Source organism: Salvelinus sp. IW2-2015, linkage group LG17, assembly GCF_002910315.2.
Source record: "Salvelinus sp. IW2-2015 linkage group LG17, ASM291031v2, whole genome shotgun sequence".
Classification (NCBI taxonomy): Eukaryota; Metazoa; Chordata; class Actinopteri; order Salmoniformes; family Salmonidae; genus Salvelinus; species Salvelinus sp. IW2-2015.
This window is the reverse complement of record NC_036857.1, coordinates 21,794,492-21,810,256: the sequence shown is the minus strand read 5'-3', so window position 1 is coordinate 21,810,256 and position 15,765 is coordinate 21,794,492. Positions and strand designations below refer to the sequence as shown.

At 39.6% G+C, this 15,765-nt stretch overlaps 1 protein-coding gene across 1 annotated transcript; it reads right to left on the bottom strand.

Moving 5' to 3' along the window:
• Window positions 1-3,360: 3,360 nt before the first annotated feature.
• Window positions 3,361-11,789, bottom strand: LOC111976297 (proteolipid protein 2-like). The gene is made up of 4 exons (XM_024005089.2): window positions 11,706-11,789; window positions 3,914-4,069; window positions 3,605-3,703; window positions 3,361-3,438 (listed from the first exon to the last, which is right to left on the bottom strand). The coding sequence occupies exons 1-4, from the start codon at window positions 11,787-11,789 to the stop codon at window positions 3,361-3,363; spliced, it is 417 nt and encodes a 138-aa protein (XP_023860857.1).
• Window positions 11,790-15,765: the final 3,976 nt, after the last annotated feature.

The following is a 15,765-nucleotide window of genomic DNA, read 5'->3' as shown; positions in this document are numbered from 1 at the left end:
CTATTATCCATATGTCTAGACTACTAGTACATTCATTTCCATGGTTGATTTTACTATAGGGTTGTATTGACTTATTTTTCATCTCCACATTCTGCCTGGGCCCAGTTTCCCAAAAGGCTTTGTTAATGATAGGAGCACTAAACGAATAATGGGAAATCAATTAAAACGAGTGGCATTATGGACAGTACACCACCTCAACATTCAAATCGGCCAAGAATATCAAAGCTCTTCCCAATGTCGGCCTTATATAATCATCAAAAAGGTCTGTGGTTTTGAATCCCATTTGGTCTATCGCCTGCATTCAGGTACACTCAGACTCCAAAACAATTCCTATATGGTCACAGGTTGAGGAAGCCTTTTGAAGGACAATTTGGAATTGTGACTGCAATTATATTTTTGTGAACATAGAGGAAAATCTATCTGGTTACTCAGACTAGACTCTAGATGAGGAATGGGCAACTGGCCCTTTTGTGGGCCCACGGATCAATTTCCAAAAACACAAAAAAGGAACTCAGTCGGGGTCTCAACTTACTGTTGAGAGTTAGAATAGTAGAATACACAAGGTGAAATTTCAAAATGTGGTTGTGCATCAGCAGTTTTTCTCTTGTTATGTCAGTCACTGACAGTCACTCAACTTGCCCATGTCAGCAAAACAAAATGTTGGATTGGTAAATGTGTAAACATGTCGAATTACCGACCAAGGGGCCCCCATTGATTTTGATAGTCACTCTCACTCAGATATCATATTCAAAAATGAAAACATTTCTCTCCATCCTATAAAAACATTTTTAGAATTGCAGGAAATTAGCTGTAAATCTGCTAATTTTACTGAGGGGGTTCAGATCAACCAAAGACTCATAATGAAAGGGTGTTTGTTTACCTAGTTCCCTGAAAATGAAACAAAACATGTTATCTAGGTCAAGTGAAATTCTAAACAAACATTAGTAATTATTCATAGTATTTTGCAGCACTCCATTTTATTGCTATTAGGCCTGTGTGAGAACAAAAAAAATAAAGTACAGAATGAGCCCTGGCCAAGTTCCAATTCGAGTGCAGCTGCTTCCATCTAGTGGTAGCTTATGAGAGAGCACTCAGATCCTTGAACTTGTGAGTGTCACAAACCAGTATACACAGTTATTAGTAAGTACTGTGTATATAACAACAATGTGATTATACAATGTGTAGACACATAGTTATTAGAGAAGTTCCTAATTGTATAACAACTTGCTTTTATTGCGCAAAGCATTGTGTATGCCTCAATATTTCAAATACACACAAAAGTATGAAAAAATACATTAAAAACCTGTTAGAAATAAAACAATAAAACAATGCCAAATTCTTCCTTGAGAAATGTACTTTATATTTTTTAGATAACATTTACAAAAGATATTACAATTATAACATAGGCATCCTGAAATGCAACCACATAAATGATCAAATGCCCTTCTTTGCTAATTAAATTAATTGCTCATTCTAAATCAGTTGTTTTTCTACGAGTCTATAATAAAAATATTAATGTTTACTAATATAACTGCATACAAACATTCAAAATACTTTTCCAAGGGTGCACTAACTGAGGTAACATTTCTCTTGTACAACATTAAATGTCTTTAAAATATCTTATCTACCATTGGTTAAAAAACACACAAAGAAAAACTGTTAAGAAACACACTTGACCTGAATTTGATTATTTCAAAACCAGGATAATGAAAACATGTTATCCCATTATTTTCCTATGGCAAGAGTACTCATGAGAAGTTCTTTGGTGGCAAATGAACATCAAACCTTACTATGAGTGCAGAGTTAATTGTGGCCAGTACGCCTTACAGTGCTAGGTAAGTAGAAAAAGAGGCAAAACAACCAATGCAACTAAGGCACTACAAATGTTTCCAGCACAGGAAGCTGCTGAGTGGAGGACGGCTCATAATAATCGCTGTAATAGAGTGAATGGAATGGTACCAATACCACAGTTTAATACCAATTACTTTATTCCGTGCCAGCCAGTACTAAGAGCCCGTCCTCCCCAATTAAGGTGCCTTGACTAAGGGCTAGATTCTATAGCAGATCCATGCTAGCAGACACCCGCATAGCGGTTGTTTTGGTGTCGGGGATGGAACTGCGTTAGAGCTGTCAAATCCACAAGCGGCTCCTTGTGTTAGTTTATCGCGGACCATGCCATTGGATGCAACGAAACCACCCAACTTTATAATCCGACAAATCCCATGCAGCCACTTTACAAGTTCAAACACTCGAATGAGTGATGTTTCTATTGTTTATACCTCGATGTGATAGGCTATAAATCCCCACCATCCAAATTAACATGTAAACATGCATTAACCTACACTTTCTATCGCCGTTTTGAAATTCTAACGCAGTAGGATTAATAAGGAAGGAAGTGGTTTGTTACACACAAGAGCAGCCGCTCACCTATTGGTCAGCTCATACAGCAGTTACACCTCCAACACCGCCAAAACATCTGCTATGCGGGTGTTTGCCAACGCAGGTTAACACTCAATCTGATTGAATCGAGGCCTAAACGCAGGCAAAATTTAGCTTAATTCAACCAGCGCAATTTGAATATATTACAGTGGGATATGGAGAGGGCTATGACGCTGAGGTGAAATTATGACGACAAAGAGAGATAGAATGCCATTTGTACCAAAACTATTGATGTTACATTATGATGTTATATTAATCTGAGCACCTCTATAAATGTAATTCTACAATCTAATTTCTAATATAAACCAATACTTTAGCAGTGGATGGAATTCAACAGAGACATCTTTTTTACACAATAGTTCATTAAATCAGAAAATAAATAATGTACTAGGGTGAACTGACCAAAGCTTTTCACCTCCTTATGATGCATAATATTTACATCTTTCCCTTTTTCACCAGACTAAAGATTGAACAATGGGACGGTAGAATTGTACACCGAGACTGGAACAGCGGTTGTCAAGGGAAACCCTCCTGGAATTGACATGGTTTTTTTGAACATACTGATCTCAGTGCAGTATAACATTATCCTCTCTGTGTCAGCCGGACTGTAGATGTTTCTCTCTTCTGACCCCAACATTGGTTCATTTCTGCTATTAATCTCTTCATTTGAGCATCAAACTTCCTTCCAACCTGCTGCACTTCTTTCACTCTTCATTGTCAACTCGTCCTGCACAAATGTCATTTTATTTAATTGGCTAAATTGGGGTTTATCTTCCAGTGCTTAAACGTTGTCATCTGGAAACAAAGCAGGGAATAGAACAAAGGAAATTAGGTGAGAAAATGTCAAAGTCCAAACTGTAGTTCATAGCAAAGCTGCATGCAGCCTTATCCAAAATACCCACCAGTAGGCACTGCTGTATCCTATCTGCTGCTCTTGATGACAAGGATGATGGTGCAGACATCATAGGCAAACAGGATCCCAGCCAGCAGGCCAAACACCTAAGGGAATGGAATAACATTTAATCTAAACATAATCTAACCACCAAAGTCTACTTTTCAGTGATGAATTGGGCTGAAGGATTTGAAAGCTGAAGAAGTAAGAAATTTGAGATGCTTTCATTTGTATCTGTTAAAAAATCTCAGGCTGGTTAGACATTTGACTCACCCCTCCGGCAATACGGGCGCCATCCTTTGTTCCACTAATCAGAGCCATCAGAGAGGAGATGAGGTACATGGCTGTACCAGTAGAAGCACGCAACAGATCCTGGTAGGAGGAGACTAACATTAGTGAATGATTGTCCTTCTATATGCACTTGGAATGTCCTTGTGTTACTGTTTGTTTTTATGAATGTATCTATAATTTATGTCTGTGTTTCTTTTTCTCTTTGTGTCTCTCTTTCTGTGTGTGTGTGTGTGTGTGTGTGTGTGTGTGTGTGTGTGTGTGTGTGTGTGTGTGAACATATACTGTACTCACACTCCAGACCCAGTTGACCACCTGAATGGACTTGTCCATTTCCATCATGAAGACGACAAAGAAGATGATGGCGGAGACCATCTCACAGATGGCCACTCCATAATAACCTACATAAGATGACAGCGTATAGCAGATTAGGATGGTGAGACTGATGAGCTGAAAGAAAAGGATAAAAAAATGATATGGGGGAAAGGAGAGTGCGAGAGAGAGAGGAAGAGGAGGGAAAAAACAGCCTGCGTGGAAATATTTGGTGCAAAATGTTAATAAAGGTACTTAGCAAATGCCAAATCTGTGGTACACAAAAATAGCTTTTTGGCTCAATGCATCTGTAGCCTAATTACTTGACCTTGGGATGTTATTCACAGCATTTCCTTTTAAGGAAATCACTACTACGTATCCAGGAATCCTTTGAGAAGTCTCGCTGTAGTTTACAACAAACTGACAATTAGGCTCCAAATTCGGCTCTTCCATTTGAATTAGCAGTTCTGGTTGAATGGCTTGATTAAAACTCATCCCAGACCGCAGATCAGCAGTGATAGGAACTGTCATCTCAGAGTCATATTAATCAAAGGAAGGCAATATGCCGGTTGACTTTTGACCCATATGCTATCCATGATAGCCTTCTACTCCAAGGCCCAGTCTAAGTGAGACCAAGGGGCAGCACAGTCAAATGGACAGACACCCTAACTGCCAAATCACACACTCACACTCACATTAACATCTTACAACAGGACACAATAAACACACCCACACAGTCTATGTGTGGTTAAAGACCCTGTGGTGAAGCAACGAAGTAAACAAACACTCAAAGCTGTCCCAAATCACACGAAACCACAACAAACATAGTACACTCTTAGAAAAAGGGTTCCAAAAGGGTTCTGCAGATGTCCCCATAGGATAACCATTTTTCATTACAGGTAGAACCCATTACAGGTAGAACCCTTTGAGACACAACTGTCTCAAAGATTTAAAATGGCCCAATTTTTTTTATCATACTATGAACAAATCAATGGTATAGCATCATGGACATACTCATAGATCTGTATACGTTGCAGAAATAGTGTAATAAGGTATCAACACAAAGTAATATGTCATCATATTGGTCTATTCTAGGGAATGATATTCTATTTCTACAACAGACCTTCCATTCATAGTTTGGCTGCTCCTGGGTCGTTCTTGGGCTCGGGTAATATTTCAGTCCCTCTGACTTTTTATATTATATTTCAAGTATTGGGTCACCAAAATGACATTTTTTAAGATTTTGTATATACATTGAAATGTCCATTATAATGAATTGAAATAAATATAGCATTAATTTAAACTTTATTATTATTTATTTTTTTATTGTTTAACTGACACTCAGAATTGTGTCATGTCCCCCAGGCATTTCACTTAATTTTTTACTTGGGAAATTAATATTAAAATGTGCATATAATGAATAACATTTGCCATTAATGCAAACATATATTTGTGTTCTTTTGTTGAGAAAGTATTTTGTTTAAAAAATGCATGATTACTGATTAAAATCACACAATTTAGCTCTGTCCCTCAGTCTACACTCAACCCCGTCACAACAACCAAACCCCGACAAGAAAATGGTCACTCCAGCCTTATGTGCCATCATTAACAGGAAGTGACATTCAACAATTTTCAACTGCATGGTACAGAAACAGGCAAGTAATCACATTCTTTTATATCTGTATTTTGTTGTTTTTTAAAGTCAGTTGGGGATCGTCAAGCTGACCAATTTGAAATAAAGTTGGAAAACTAGTACTTATCTAAATTATACTTTAACCCATAAAGATATACAATCTATTAATTTCATGCACACCATGTGGTCTCCTGTCCTTCAACACGAGGAGCAGAGGCCATTTTGAGCCAAAAAAAACGAAATCCCGTCAAATTCAACCCCATCACATGTTTCATTGTAAAGGGGTAGTAAACCTGTGACAGGGTTGAGTTATTTACTTTATTTATGAATATTGCATCTAAACAATTGCATTATTCAATATATTATACATTATATCTTACATTTACATTTTACATTTAAGTCATTTAGCAGACGCTCTTATCCAGAGCGACTTACAAATTGGTGCATTCACCTTATGACATCCAGTGGAACAGCCACTTTACAATAGTGCATCTAAATCTTTTAAGGGGGGAGGGGGGGGTGAGAAGGATTACTTTATCCTATCCTAGGTATTCCTTAAAGAGGTGGGGTTTCAGGTGTCTCCGGAAGGTGGTGATTGACTCCGCTGTCCTGGCGTCGTGAGGGAGTTTGTTCCACCATTGGGGGGCCAGAGCAGCGAACAGTTTTGACTGGGCTGAGCGGGAACTGTACTTCCTCAGAGGTAGGGAGGCGAGCAGGCCAGAGGTGGATGAACGCAGTGCCCTTGTTTGGGTGTAGGGCCTGATCAGAGCCTGGAGGTACGGAGGTGCCGTTCCCCTCACAGCTCCGTAGGCAAGCACCATGGTCTTGTAGCGGATGCGAGCTTCAACTGACGTGACGTGAGAGAACTTGGGAAGGTTGAACACCAGACGGGCTGCGGCGTTCTGGATGAGTTGTAGGGGTTTAATGGCACAGGCAGGGAGCCCAGCCAACAGTGAGTTGCAGTAATCCAGACGGGAGATGACAAGTGCCTGGATTAGGACCTGCGCCGCTTCCTGTGTGAGGCAGGGTCGTACTCTGCGRATGTTGTAGAGCATGAACCTACAGGAACGGGCCACCGCCTTGATGTTAGTTGAGAACGACAGGGTGTTGTCCAGGATCACGCCAAGGTCGCATCTTGTTTATATTTACTTATAAAACATGCTGTAATGTGTTCCATGTGAACACAAAATATATTTTAAGGCAGGTAGCCTAGTGGTAGGAGAGTTGGGTAATGCTCTTAACTTCAGTTGTTCCTGTAAGTGGCTCTAGATCCTAAATGACTTAAGGATTATAGTGTATACATGTATATATTCTAAGAATATTTGATTTAACGTTATCCATTGAAACATCTAGGGAATGATGGCACCCACATCAGCAGCAGAAAGAGAAACGCAGTGTCGATCACGTCAAAATGCTGACCCAGAAAATACCTTGAGAGAGAGCGTCAGAGATGGAAAATAAATGTTGAGGCAGAGAAAAAGAACAAGATCAGTGATGTACGTGAGAGAGACCAGTGTTATAAATGTAAACATAGAACAGCATACAAAAGAAGCATGGAGAGGAAAGGAGCACTGAGGAAGTTGACCCTCCATGAGACAAACACCTTGTGAAGAGTGCCGATGTTGATCGTGCGATGGAGGTGATGCCAAGCCCGATAAAAGCGGTGCTCTCCATCATGAGAATACACCAGGTCATCACCCTTGCTCCTGATGAGCTGATGTCTGGTGATGTCAGCTGCATTTGTTCAACAAAGGATGTAATCTGTACATGCTTTAACACACAGCACTTCAGTTTCAGGCAGAAGGGCCTGGCTGCTCCAGAACAGCCAGCCAATGAGGAAAATCCACAACCCGTGGATGAAATCCAGTGGGGAAATCCACAACCCGTGGATGAAATCCAGTGGGGAAATCCACAACCCGTGGATGAAATCCAGTGGGGAAATCCAGGTGTTCTTGGGCAGTGGTGTGTAGTGGAAAACGATGATGACCTTTATCCAGGCATCAACTTCGGCACGGATGAAATGAGTGTACAAGTGAAATGTATGCATCGTGTTGGACCAAACAGATTTTTATGGACTTCGAGACGACATCCACTGGTATCCGTTTGATGAAGTCCTTGAGATGATTCCACACCCACAGCGTGTGACATCCTGCGACGTACTGTAGAGATTGAGAGAGACGTGTGGGCCAGACTCTCAGGAAGAAAACCATGAAAGAGTGAATATGGTGCTCCTGAGGAGAAGGATCGTCATGCTGACACTAGTGCTGTAGTTACAGCTGTTCTAACATTCTAAATGTCCTTGGAACATGTTCCTACAGTTTGATGACACAAACTTTTCTGATGAAACCTGTTGAATGTTATTCATTACTCTAATGCCTGATGTGTTTTTATTTGTTTCAATATTTACTGCTATAGGCCTATCAAATGTAGGGCAGATTATTCTAAATATTTGAAATGTCCTTATTACATTTCATTGCATACAATGAAATGCAATGTTTCGGGGTAAGTCTTGGAGGGATTTCGATAGTAAACTAAACTAGTTTATATGGAAACCGATGTGTCTCTTCAACACCGTTACTGTATTCAACCCTGTCACCCTAGTTTCAACCCCGTCACATGACAATATTTGTTAAATAATATGGCAAAGATGAATAAATATAAATGTAATGTTTTCTGAGCTCAGTCTGAAATATTAAGGACAATCCCAAGAAGATTAGATTTATGTTAAAATTCTGAATTGAAAGCATTTTTTTATTTAAAATCAGGTAAAGTTGGTTTTATATTCACACGTTTGGACATTCAACAGACATTCGCCAAAAGCCATTTCAAATTGTAGAAATCAATAACGAATGAATTGAGTGTCACAAATACATTAAAATAGATATTGTTTATTCTATAAATGTCTAGCATACTTCTACAACCTTTGTTTTGAGGAAAAATTCCAGTTTTGACTTGACAGAAATACATAAAATCTATCAAATGCCATTTAAAACAATATAAATCAATAACTAATTCCCCATTTGTCACAGAAACATTAAACTAGGTATGATTTATTCTATAAATGTCTGGCATACTTTTACAACCTTTGATTTGAGGAGAAATTCCAGTTTTGACTTTATAGAAATACATCAAATGCCATTTACTCAATTTTATTATTCTACTATGAGAGATACTAAATACATACTATGACAGCAATTTACTGTAATAGGTACACACGTTGTGTCTGGCACTGTAACGGCAGCCTTACTCCTCTTCGTCTGAAGAGGTGTAGCAGGGATCGGACCAAGACGCAGCGTAGCTCGTGTTCAACATGATTTAATAATGACGATTAAACAGTGAACACTTACAAAATAACAAACGTGGCTTACCGATACAGCCCTATCTGGTGCAGAGAAAACACAGAGACAGGGATAACCACCCACAAACCCCAACACAAAACAAGCCACCTATATGATTCCCAATCAGAGACAACACAACACACCTGCCTCTGATTGAGAACCATATTAGGCCAAACATAGAAACAGACAAACTAGACACACAACATAGAATGCCCACCCAGCTCACGTCCTGACCAACACTAAAACAAGCAAAACACATAAGAACTATGGTCAGAACGTGACAGGCACAAGTGACGATTAAACTGATTTGGATTTCAAAGACTGCCATTATTGTAATGTTTAATATTACAACACTGATGTGTGATACCTTTTAAATCAACACATACGTTTTTTGCAAATGTATGCCTCTATTACTACATGATTTATATTGCCTGAATACTCAACGATGATTAACACCTCAGTTATGTGTGCTTCTGTCAGGGTTGTGGTCAAATGCATGTCATTTAAAGTCAATTTAGCAATTGAACAAAAATCCAATTAAATTAGAAAATGTTCCTAATAGCAAAATCATGTAACAGAATTTGGGAATTCCAAAACTGTAATTCACATGTAAATAAACGTAACCCTGTTTTATATTTTAATACTGTAGATAGAATGCTGTGTGCCAGAGATGGTACCATTCAGCTTGTCTGGGGATGTGATATGAGAATGAAGTTCTCCTGTTCATTAACCAATTCAATTTAATTACTCAGTCTGCGCTATCAGGATTTGTATGATACTGATAGAAATAAAACAGAGGCCCAGCCTACCATAGTTAAACGTTTATTCACGGAACGTTCTGCCGTGCACAGTACAAAGACCTTAAATTTATAGTGACACACATACTTCCACACAAACCATCAAATCTGCCCGCGAAAAAAAGTTTAGGGGAGTCCATGAGAATAGTGTCTTCCTGCCCTCCCCTAAGATAGGGAGAGACCTGGGAAGTTCTCAGTGTCCCAGCCAAGGTTGGCCCCGAATCTGGCTCAGACAGACAGTCTGTTATCAAAATACTAGACACATTGTCCCCAAAACATTGATTCTGACTAAGAACTATACTCCAGGATATATTATTATTCCCCTGACTAAAACCATCCCACAGTATTATAATAATCGAATGATTCTAACACTTACATAAATGCATTATAATAATCTAATGATTCAAATTAATTTCATACAATCATATGGCTAATCAATTTCAGACTTATGGTTTCAGGAGTGTAATATTCTAATCATTTATTAAAACACATTTCCTTATCAGGATGACAAAGAAAAACTTCAGCAAAGCCAAAAGAGAAAATGTGTAACGTTCTTCGTCGGACGAAAGAGAGGAAGACCAAGATGCAGCGTGGTGAGTATCCATTTTAATAAGAATACTTGAAACAAGAACCAAAACAATAAACCGACAAACGAATGAAGACGAAACAGTCCCGTAACATGCCCACAAACACAGGAACAATCACCCACAACCCACAATACAAAACAGGCTACCTAAATATGGCTCCCAATCAGAGACAACGACTAACACCTGCCTCTGATTGAGAACCAAATCAGGCCAAACACATAGAAACAGACAAACTAGACATACAACATAGAATGCCCACTCATATCACACCCTGACCAAACAAAACATAGAAACAAACTATGGTCAGGGCGTGACAAAATGATTGGAAGGGGCCTCGTTGCTATTAAATTAGAGACGTATAAATAAATGACTGTTGTGCCTTGTAACTACTTTAAAATGTGGAACTGTTGCACTAAAAATGCAAACTTTGATTTGGCATACAATGGAAGATTGTAAACATTGTCTAACTTCATATAGAACAAATTGTAAATAGAATTAACATTTCTTTACAGTTATTGCAAATAAATGCATATTTTCACTTTTTTCTGCGACAATCACTGAATCAGTCATCTTTAAATGCAATATTTGACATTTTATGTATTTCTATCAAATCAAAACTGGAATTTCTACTCAAAGCAAAGGTTGTAAAAGTATACTAGACATTTATAGAATAAATCATACCTAGTTTGTTGTTTCTGTCATAATCAGTGAAAACGTTGATTTATTGTCATGTTCGTCGTAATCCTCCTCGTCTGAGGAGGAGTAAGGATCGGACCAAAGCGCAGCGTGGTTTGAATACATCTTCTCTATTTATTATAATGAAGACGAAGAACACTAAACAAACTTACAAAAACAACAAAACGAACGTGAAGCTATATATGAAAAGTGCAGACACAGACAACTTACAGATAGACATAGACAACAACCCACAATACAAAACAGACTACCTAAATATGGTTCCCAATCAGAGACAACACAAAACACCTGCCTCTGATTGAGAACCATATCAGGCCAAACTAGAAAACCCCACATAGAAACAGACAACATAGAACCGCCCACCCCAACTCACGCCCTGACCATACTAACTAAAGACAAAACAAAGGAAGATAAAGGTCAGAACGTGACATTTATATCGCCTTAAATGGCATTTTATAGATGTTATGTATTTCTATCAATCAGAACTGGAATGTTTACTCAAAAAAAGGTTGTAAAGAAAATTATGTGTTTTCTTGAAGGTTTAATATGTACTTAATGTTGTGAGGTGTTCAGAAAATATATTTATTCTTGTAAAAAAAAGTGTATTTAAAAAAAATATTACCGCAGCCCAAGAATAACCCTCCTATTGCAGTAAATGTAGGCTAATTTACAGCACTCTTTGTGTGAGTCTCTGGCTATAACAGTGATATGGAACAAACTTACTATTTCTGCGATGAGAATAATTCCTTTTAGGGTCTTGACGTAACCCTTCAGATTTTCAAAGCAGCCCGCATCCATATCAGCCATAACTAACTTGAATGTAACGTTATAGTTTACCAACTAATTATAACGGCTCTATTTCCCTTTGCAAGGTTGCAGAACTCAACGAAGACACAACTTTGTAGCTAAATTAAATTCAGTAGGAAAAAAGCGGACTGATGTTCTCTCTTAACTGCGGGGTTGTCTTTTCACCAAGTTGGAACTATTTCGAATCAATAAGTAATGGCAACCTCAACTTCCTGGATTTAGCAAAACTAGGTCAACAGAATAGGAAAGTGCACTTTTAGAAATGACTCCACTTTTTAAAATATGTTATTAGTATTTTTTTATTTTAAGTTTGTCACATCTGTGAATGTGGAATGTGTTTTGTTGGTTGATTGAAAAACAAGAAAACTTAATAAAACTTTAAACTGAAAAAAAAGAAATGACTCCCTTGAAGGAGGAAGTAAACACGAGCAAACGGACTTCACCATTCGGCCATCAGATTTGCCACCAATGCTCCATATTGGACATATCACTGCACTCTACTCTGTAAACTGGTCCTCTCAGTATACCCGTCGCAAGAACAAAACCTGCGGGATCTCCTTCACCACAGCCAACGTGAGTAAAACATTTAAATGTGTTAATCCTCGCAATGCTGCCGGCCCAGACGGCATCCCTAGCCACGTCCTCAGAGCATGTGCAGACCAGCTGGCTGAGGTGTTTACGGACATATTCAATCAATCCCTATCCCAGTCTGCTGTTCCCACATGCTTCAAGAGGGCCACCATTGTTCCTGTTCTCAAGAAAGCTAAGGTAACTGAGCTAAACGACTATCGCCCCGTAGCACTCACTTCTTCATTCATGAAGTGCTTTGAGAGACTAGTCAAGGATCATATCATCTCCACCCTACCTGACACCCTGAACCCACTCCAATTTGCTTACCGCCCCAATATGTCCACAGACGACGCAATCGCAATCACACAGCACACTGCCCTAACCCATCTGGACAAGAGGAATTCCTATGTAAGAATGCTGTTCATCGACTACAGCTCAGCATGTAACACCATAGTACCCTCAACTCGAGACCCTGGGTCTCGACCCACCCTGTGCAACTGGGTCCTGAATTCTGATGGGCCGCCCCCAGGTGTTGAGGGTAGGAAACAACATCTCCACCCCGTTGATCCTCAACACTGGGGCCCCACAAGGGTGCGTTCTCAGCCCTCTCTTGTACTCCCTGTTCACCCATGACTGCGTGGCCATGCACGCCTCCAACTCAATCATCAATTTTGCAGACGACATACAGTGGTAGGCTTGATTACCAACAACGACGAGGCGGCCTAAAGGAGGAGGTGAGGGCCCTCGGAGTGTGGTGTCAGGAAAATAACCTCACACTCAATGTCAACAAGACAAAGGAGATGATCGTGAGACTTCAGGAAACAGCAGAGGGAGCACCCCGCTATCCAAATCGACGGGACAGTAGTGGAGAAGGTGGAAAGTTTTAAGTACAAATCATGGCAAACTGAAATGATCACCTACACAGAAAGCGTGGTGAAGAAGGCGCAGCAGCGCCTCTTCAACCTCAGGAGGCTGAAGAAATTTGGCTTGTCACCAAAAGCACTCACAAACTTCTACAGATGCACAATCAAGAGCATCCTGTCAGGCGTTATCACCGCCTGGTACGGCAACTGCTCCGCCCACAACCGTAAGGCTCTCCAGAGGTAGTGAGTCTGCACAACGCATCACCGGGGGCAAACTACCTGCCCTTCAGGACACCTACACCACCCGATGTCACAGGAAGGCCATAAAGATGATCAAGGACAACAACCACCCGAGCCACTGCCTGTTCACCCCGCTATCATCCAGAAGGCGAGGTCAGTACGGTGCATCAAAGCAGGGACCGAGAGACTGAAAAACAGCTTCTATCTCAAGGCCATCAGACTGTTAAACAGCCACCACTAACATTTAGTGGCCGCTGCCAACATACTGACTCAACTCCGCACTTTAATAATGGGAATTATTAAAGTGTATGTATCACTAGCCCCCTTAAACAATGCCACTTAATATAATGTTTACATACCCTACATTACTCATCTCATATGTATATGTATATACTGTACTCTATATCATCTACTGCGTCTTGCCATCTTTATGTAATACATGTATCACTAGCCACTTTAAACTATGCCACTTTTATGTTATACACCCTACATTACTCATCTCATATGTATATACTGTACTTTATACCATCTACTGCATCTTGCCTATGCCGTTCTGTACCATCACTCATTCATATATATTTATGTACATATTCTTTATCCCTTTACACTTGTGTGTATAAGGTAGTAGTTGTGGAATTGTTAGGTTAGATTACTCGTTGGTTATTACTGCATTGTCGGAACTAGAAGCACAAGCATTTCGCTACACTTGCATTAACATCTGCAACCATGTGTATGTGACAAATAAAATTTGATTTGATTTGATTTGACTGTTTGTTTGTTGGTGGAGAAGGGGATACCAAGACAAGTCGCCCATGGGCATACACTACCCGTAGTGCATGCATTGTCTAAGAACATGTCTAAGAACCCCAGTTAGAACTGGGCGGCGACCACCCACTGTATTTTATTGGCTAGTTAGCTAGCGGTTATTGAAGCAAGTAAGACTAGCTTAGGGTTTTTGGATACTTATTATTTCTTTCCTTGGGTCCAGCTCAGCCCCCCCCCCCCCCCCCCCCGCCATTACCGTGTGTTTAACAAATAAACCATAAGTGTTTAACGGTAGATTTAATTGTACCAATAACATTTGATTTGATTTGAAGACCCACTGGTTGATTCTTATTTATTAAACCCTCTTAGGCCTTACTCCCCCTTATCTGAGATACCTACTGCAACATTCATCCTCCACATGCAACACTTGTTCTGCCAGTCACATTCTGTTAAAAGTCCACAAAGCACATGCCTGGGTCGCTCCTTTTTTCAGTTAGAACGAGCTGCAAAAAAACTAAAACTGGACAGTTTATCTCCATTCGTGTCCGACTCAATCATGCCATGGACACTCATGGACTAATGGACACTGTGATTGACTGTTGTGGCTGCTTCATGTAATGTATTGTTGTCTCTACCTTCTTGCCCTTTGTGCTGTTGTCTGTGCCCAATAATGTTGTACCATGTTTTGTGCTGCTACCATGTTGTGCTGCTACCATGTTGTCATGTTGTGTTGCTACCATGCTGTGTTGTCATGTGTTGCTGCCATGCTATGTTGTTGTATTACATCTCTCCTTATGTAGTGTTGGTGTCTCTCTTGTCGTGATGTGTGTTTTGTCCTATATGTTTATTTTTAATCCTAGCCTCCATCCCCGCAGGCGGCCTTTTGCCCTTTGGTAGGCCGTCATTGTAAATAATAATTTGTTCTTAACTGACTTGGGTAGTTAAATAAATACAAAATAAAAGTATTCTGCCAGCAGTGATGTCACTTTCGTATTCTTTGAGGAAACCTTCAAAATAGAATCCCCAATGCAATACATTGTAATAGATGGGACACATATTGTCTTGTAGAGAGAACATGTCTACCTGTTTCAGCTAAAGTGGGTGGGGAATACTCTGTAGGGTCTCTACCAAACAAATACATTGCATTAGGAAAGTATTCAGACCCCTTGACTTGCTTCTACATTTTGTTACGTTACAGCCTTTTTCTATGGATTAAATAGTTTTCCCCCTAATCAATCTACACACAATACCCCATAATAACAAAGCAAAAACAGGTTTATAGAAATGTTTGCACATTTATAGCAAATTTAAACTGAAATATATATTTACATAAGTATTCAGATTGTTTGCTATGAGACTCGAAATTGAGCTCAGGTGCATCCTGTTTCCATTGATCATCCTTGAGATGTTCCTACAACTTGATTGGCATTCACCTGTGGTCAAATCAATTGATTGGACATGATTTGGAAAGGCATACATCTGTCTGTATACTGTAAGGTCCCACAGTTGACAGGGCATGTCAGAGCAAAAACCAAGCC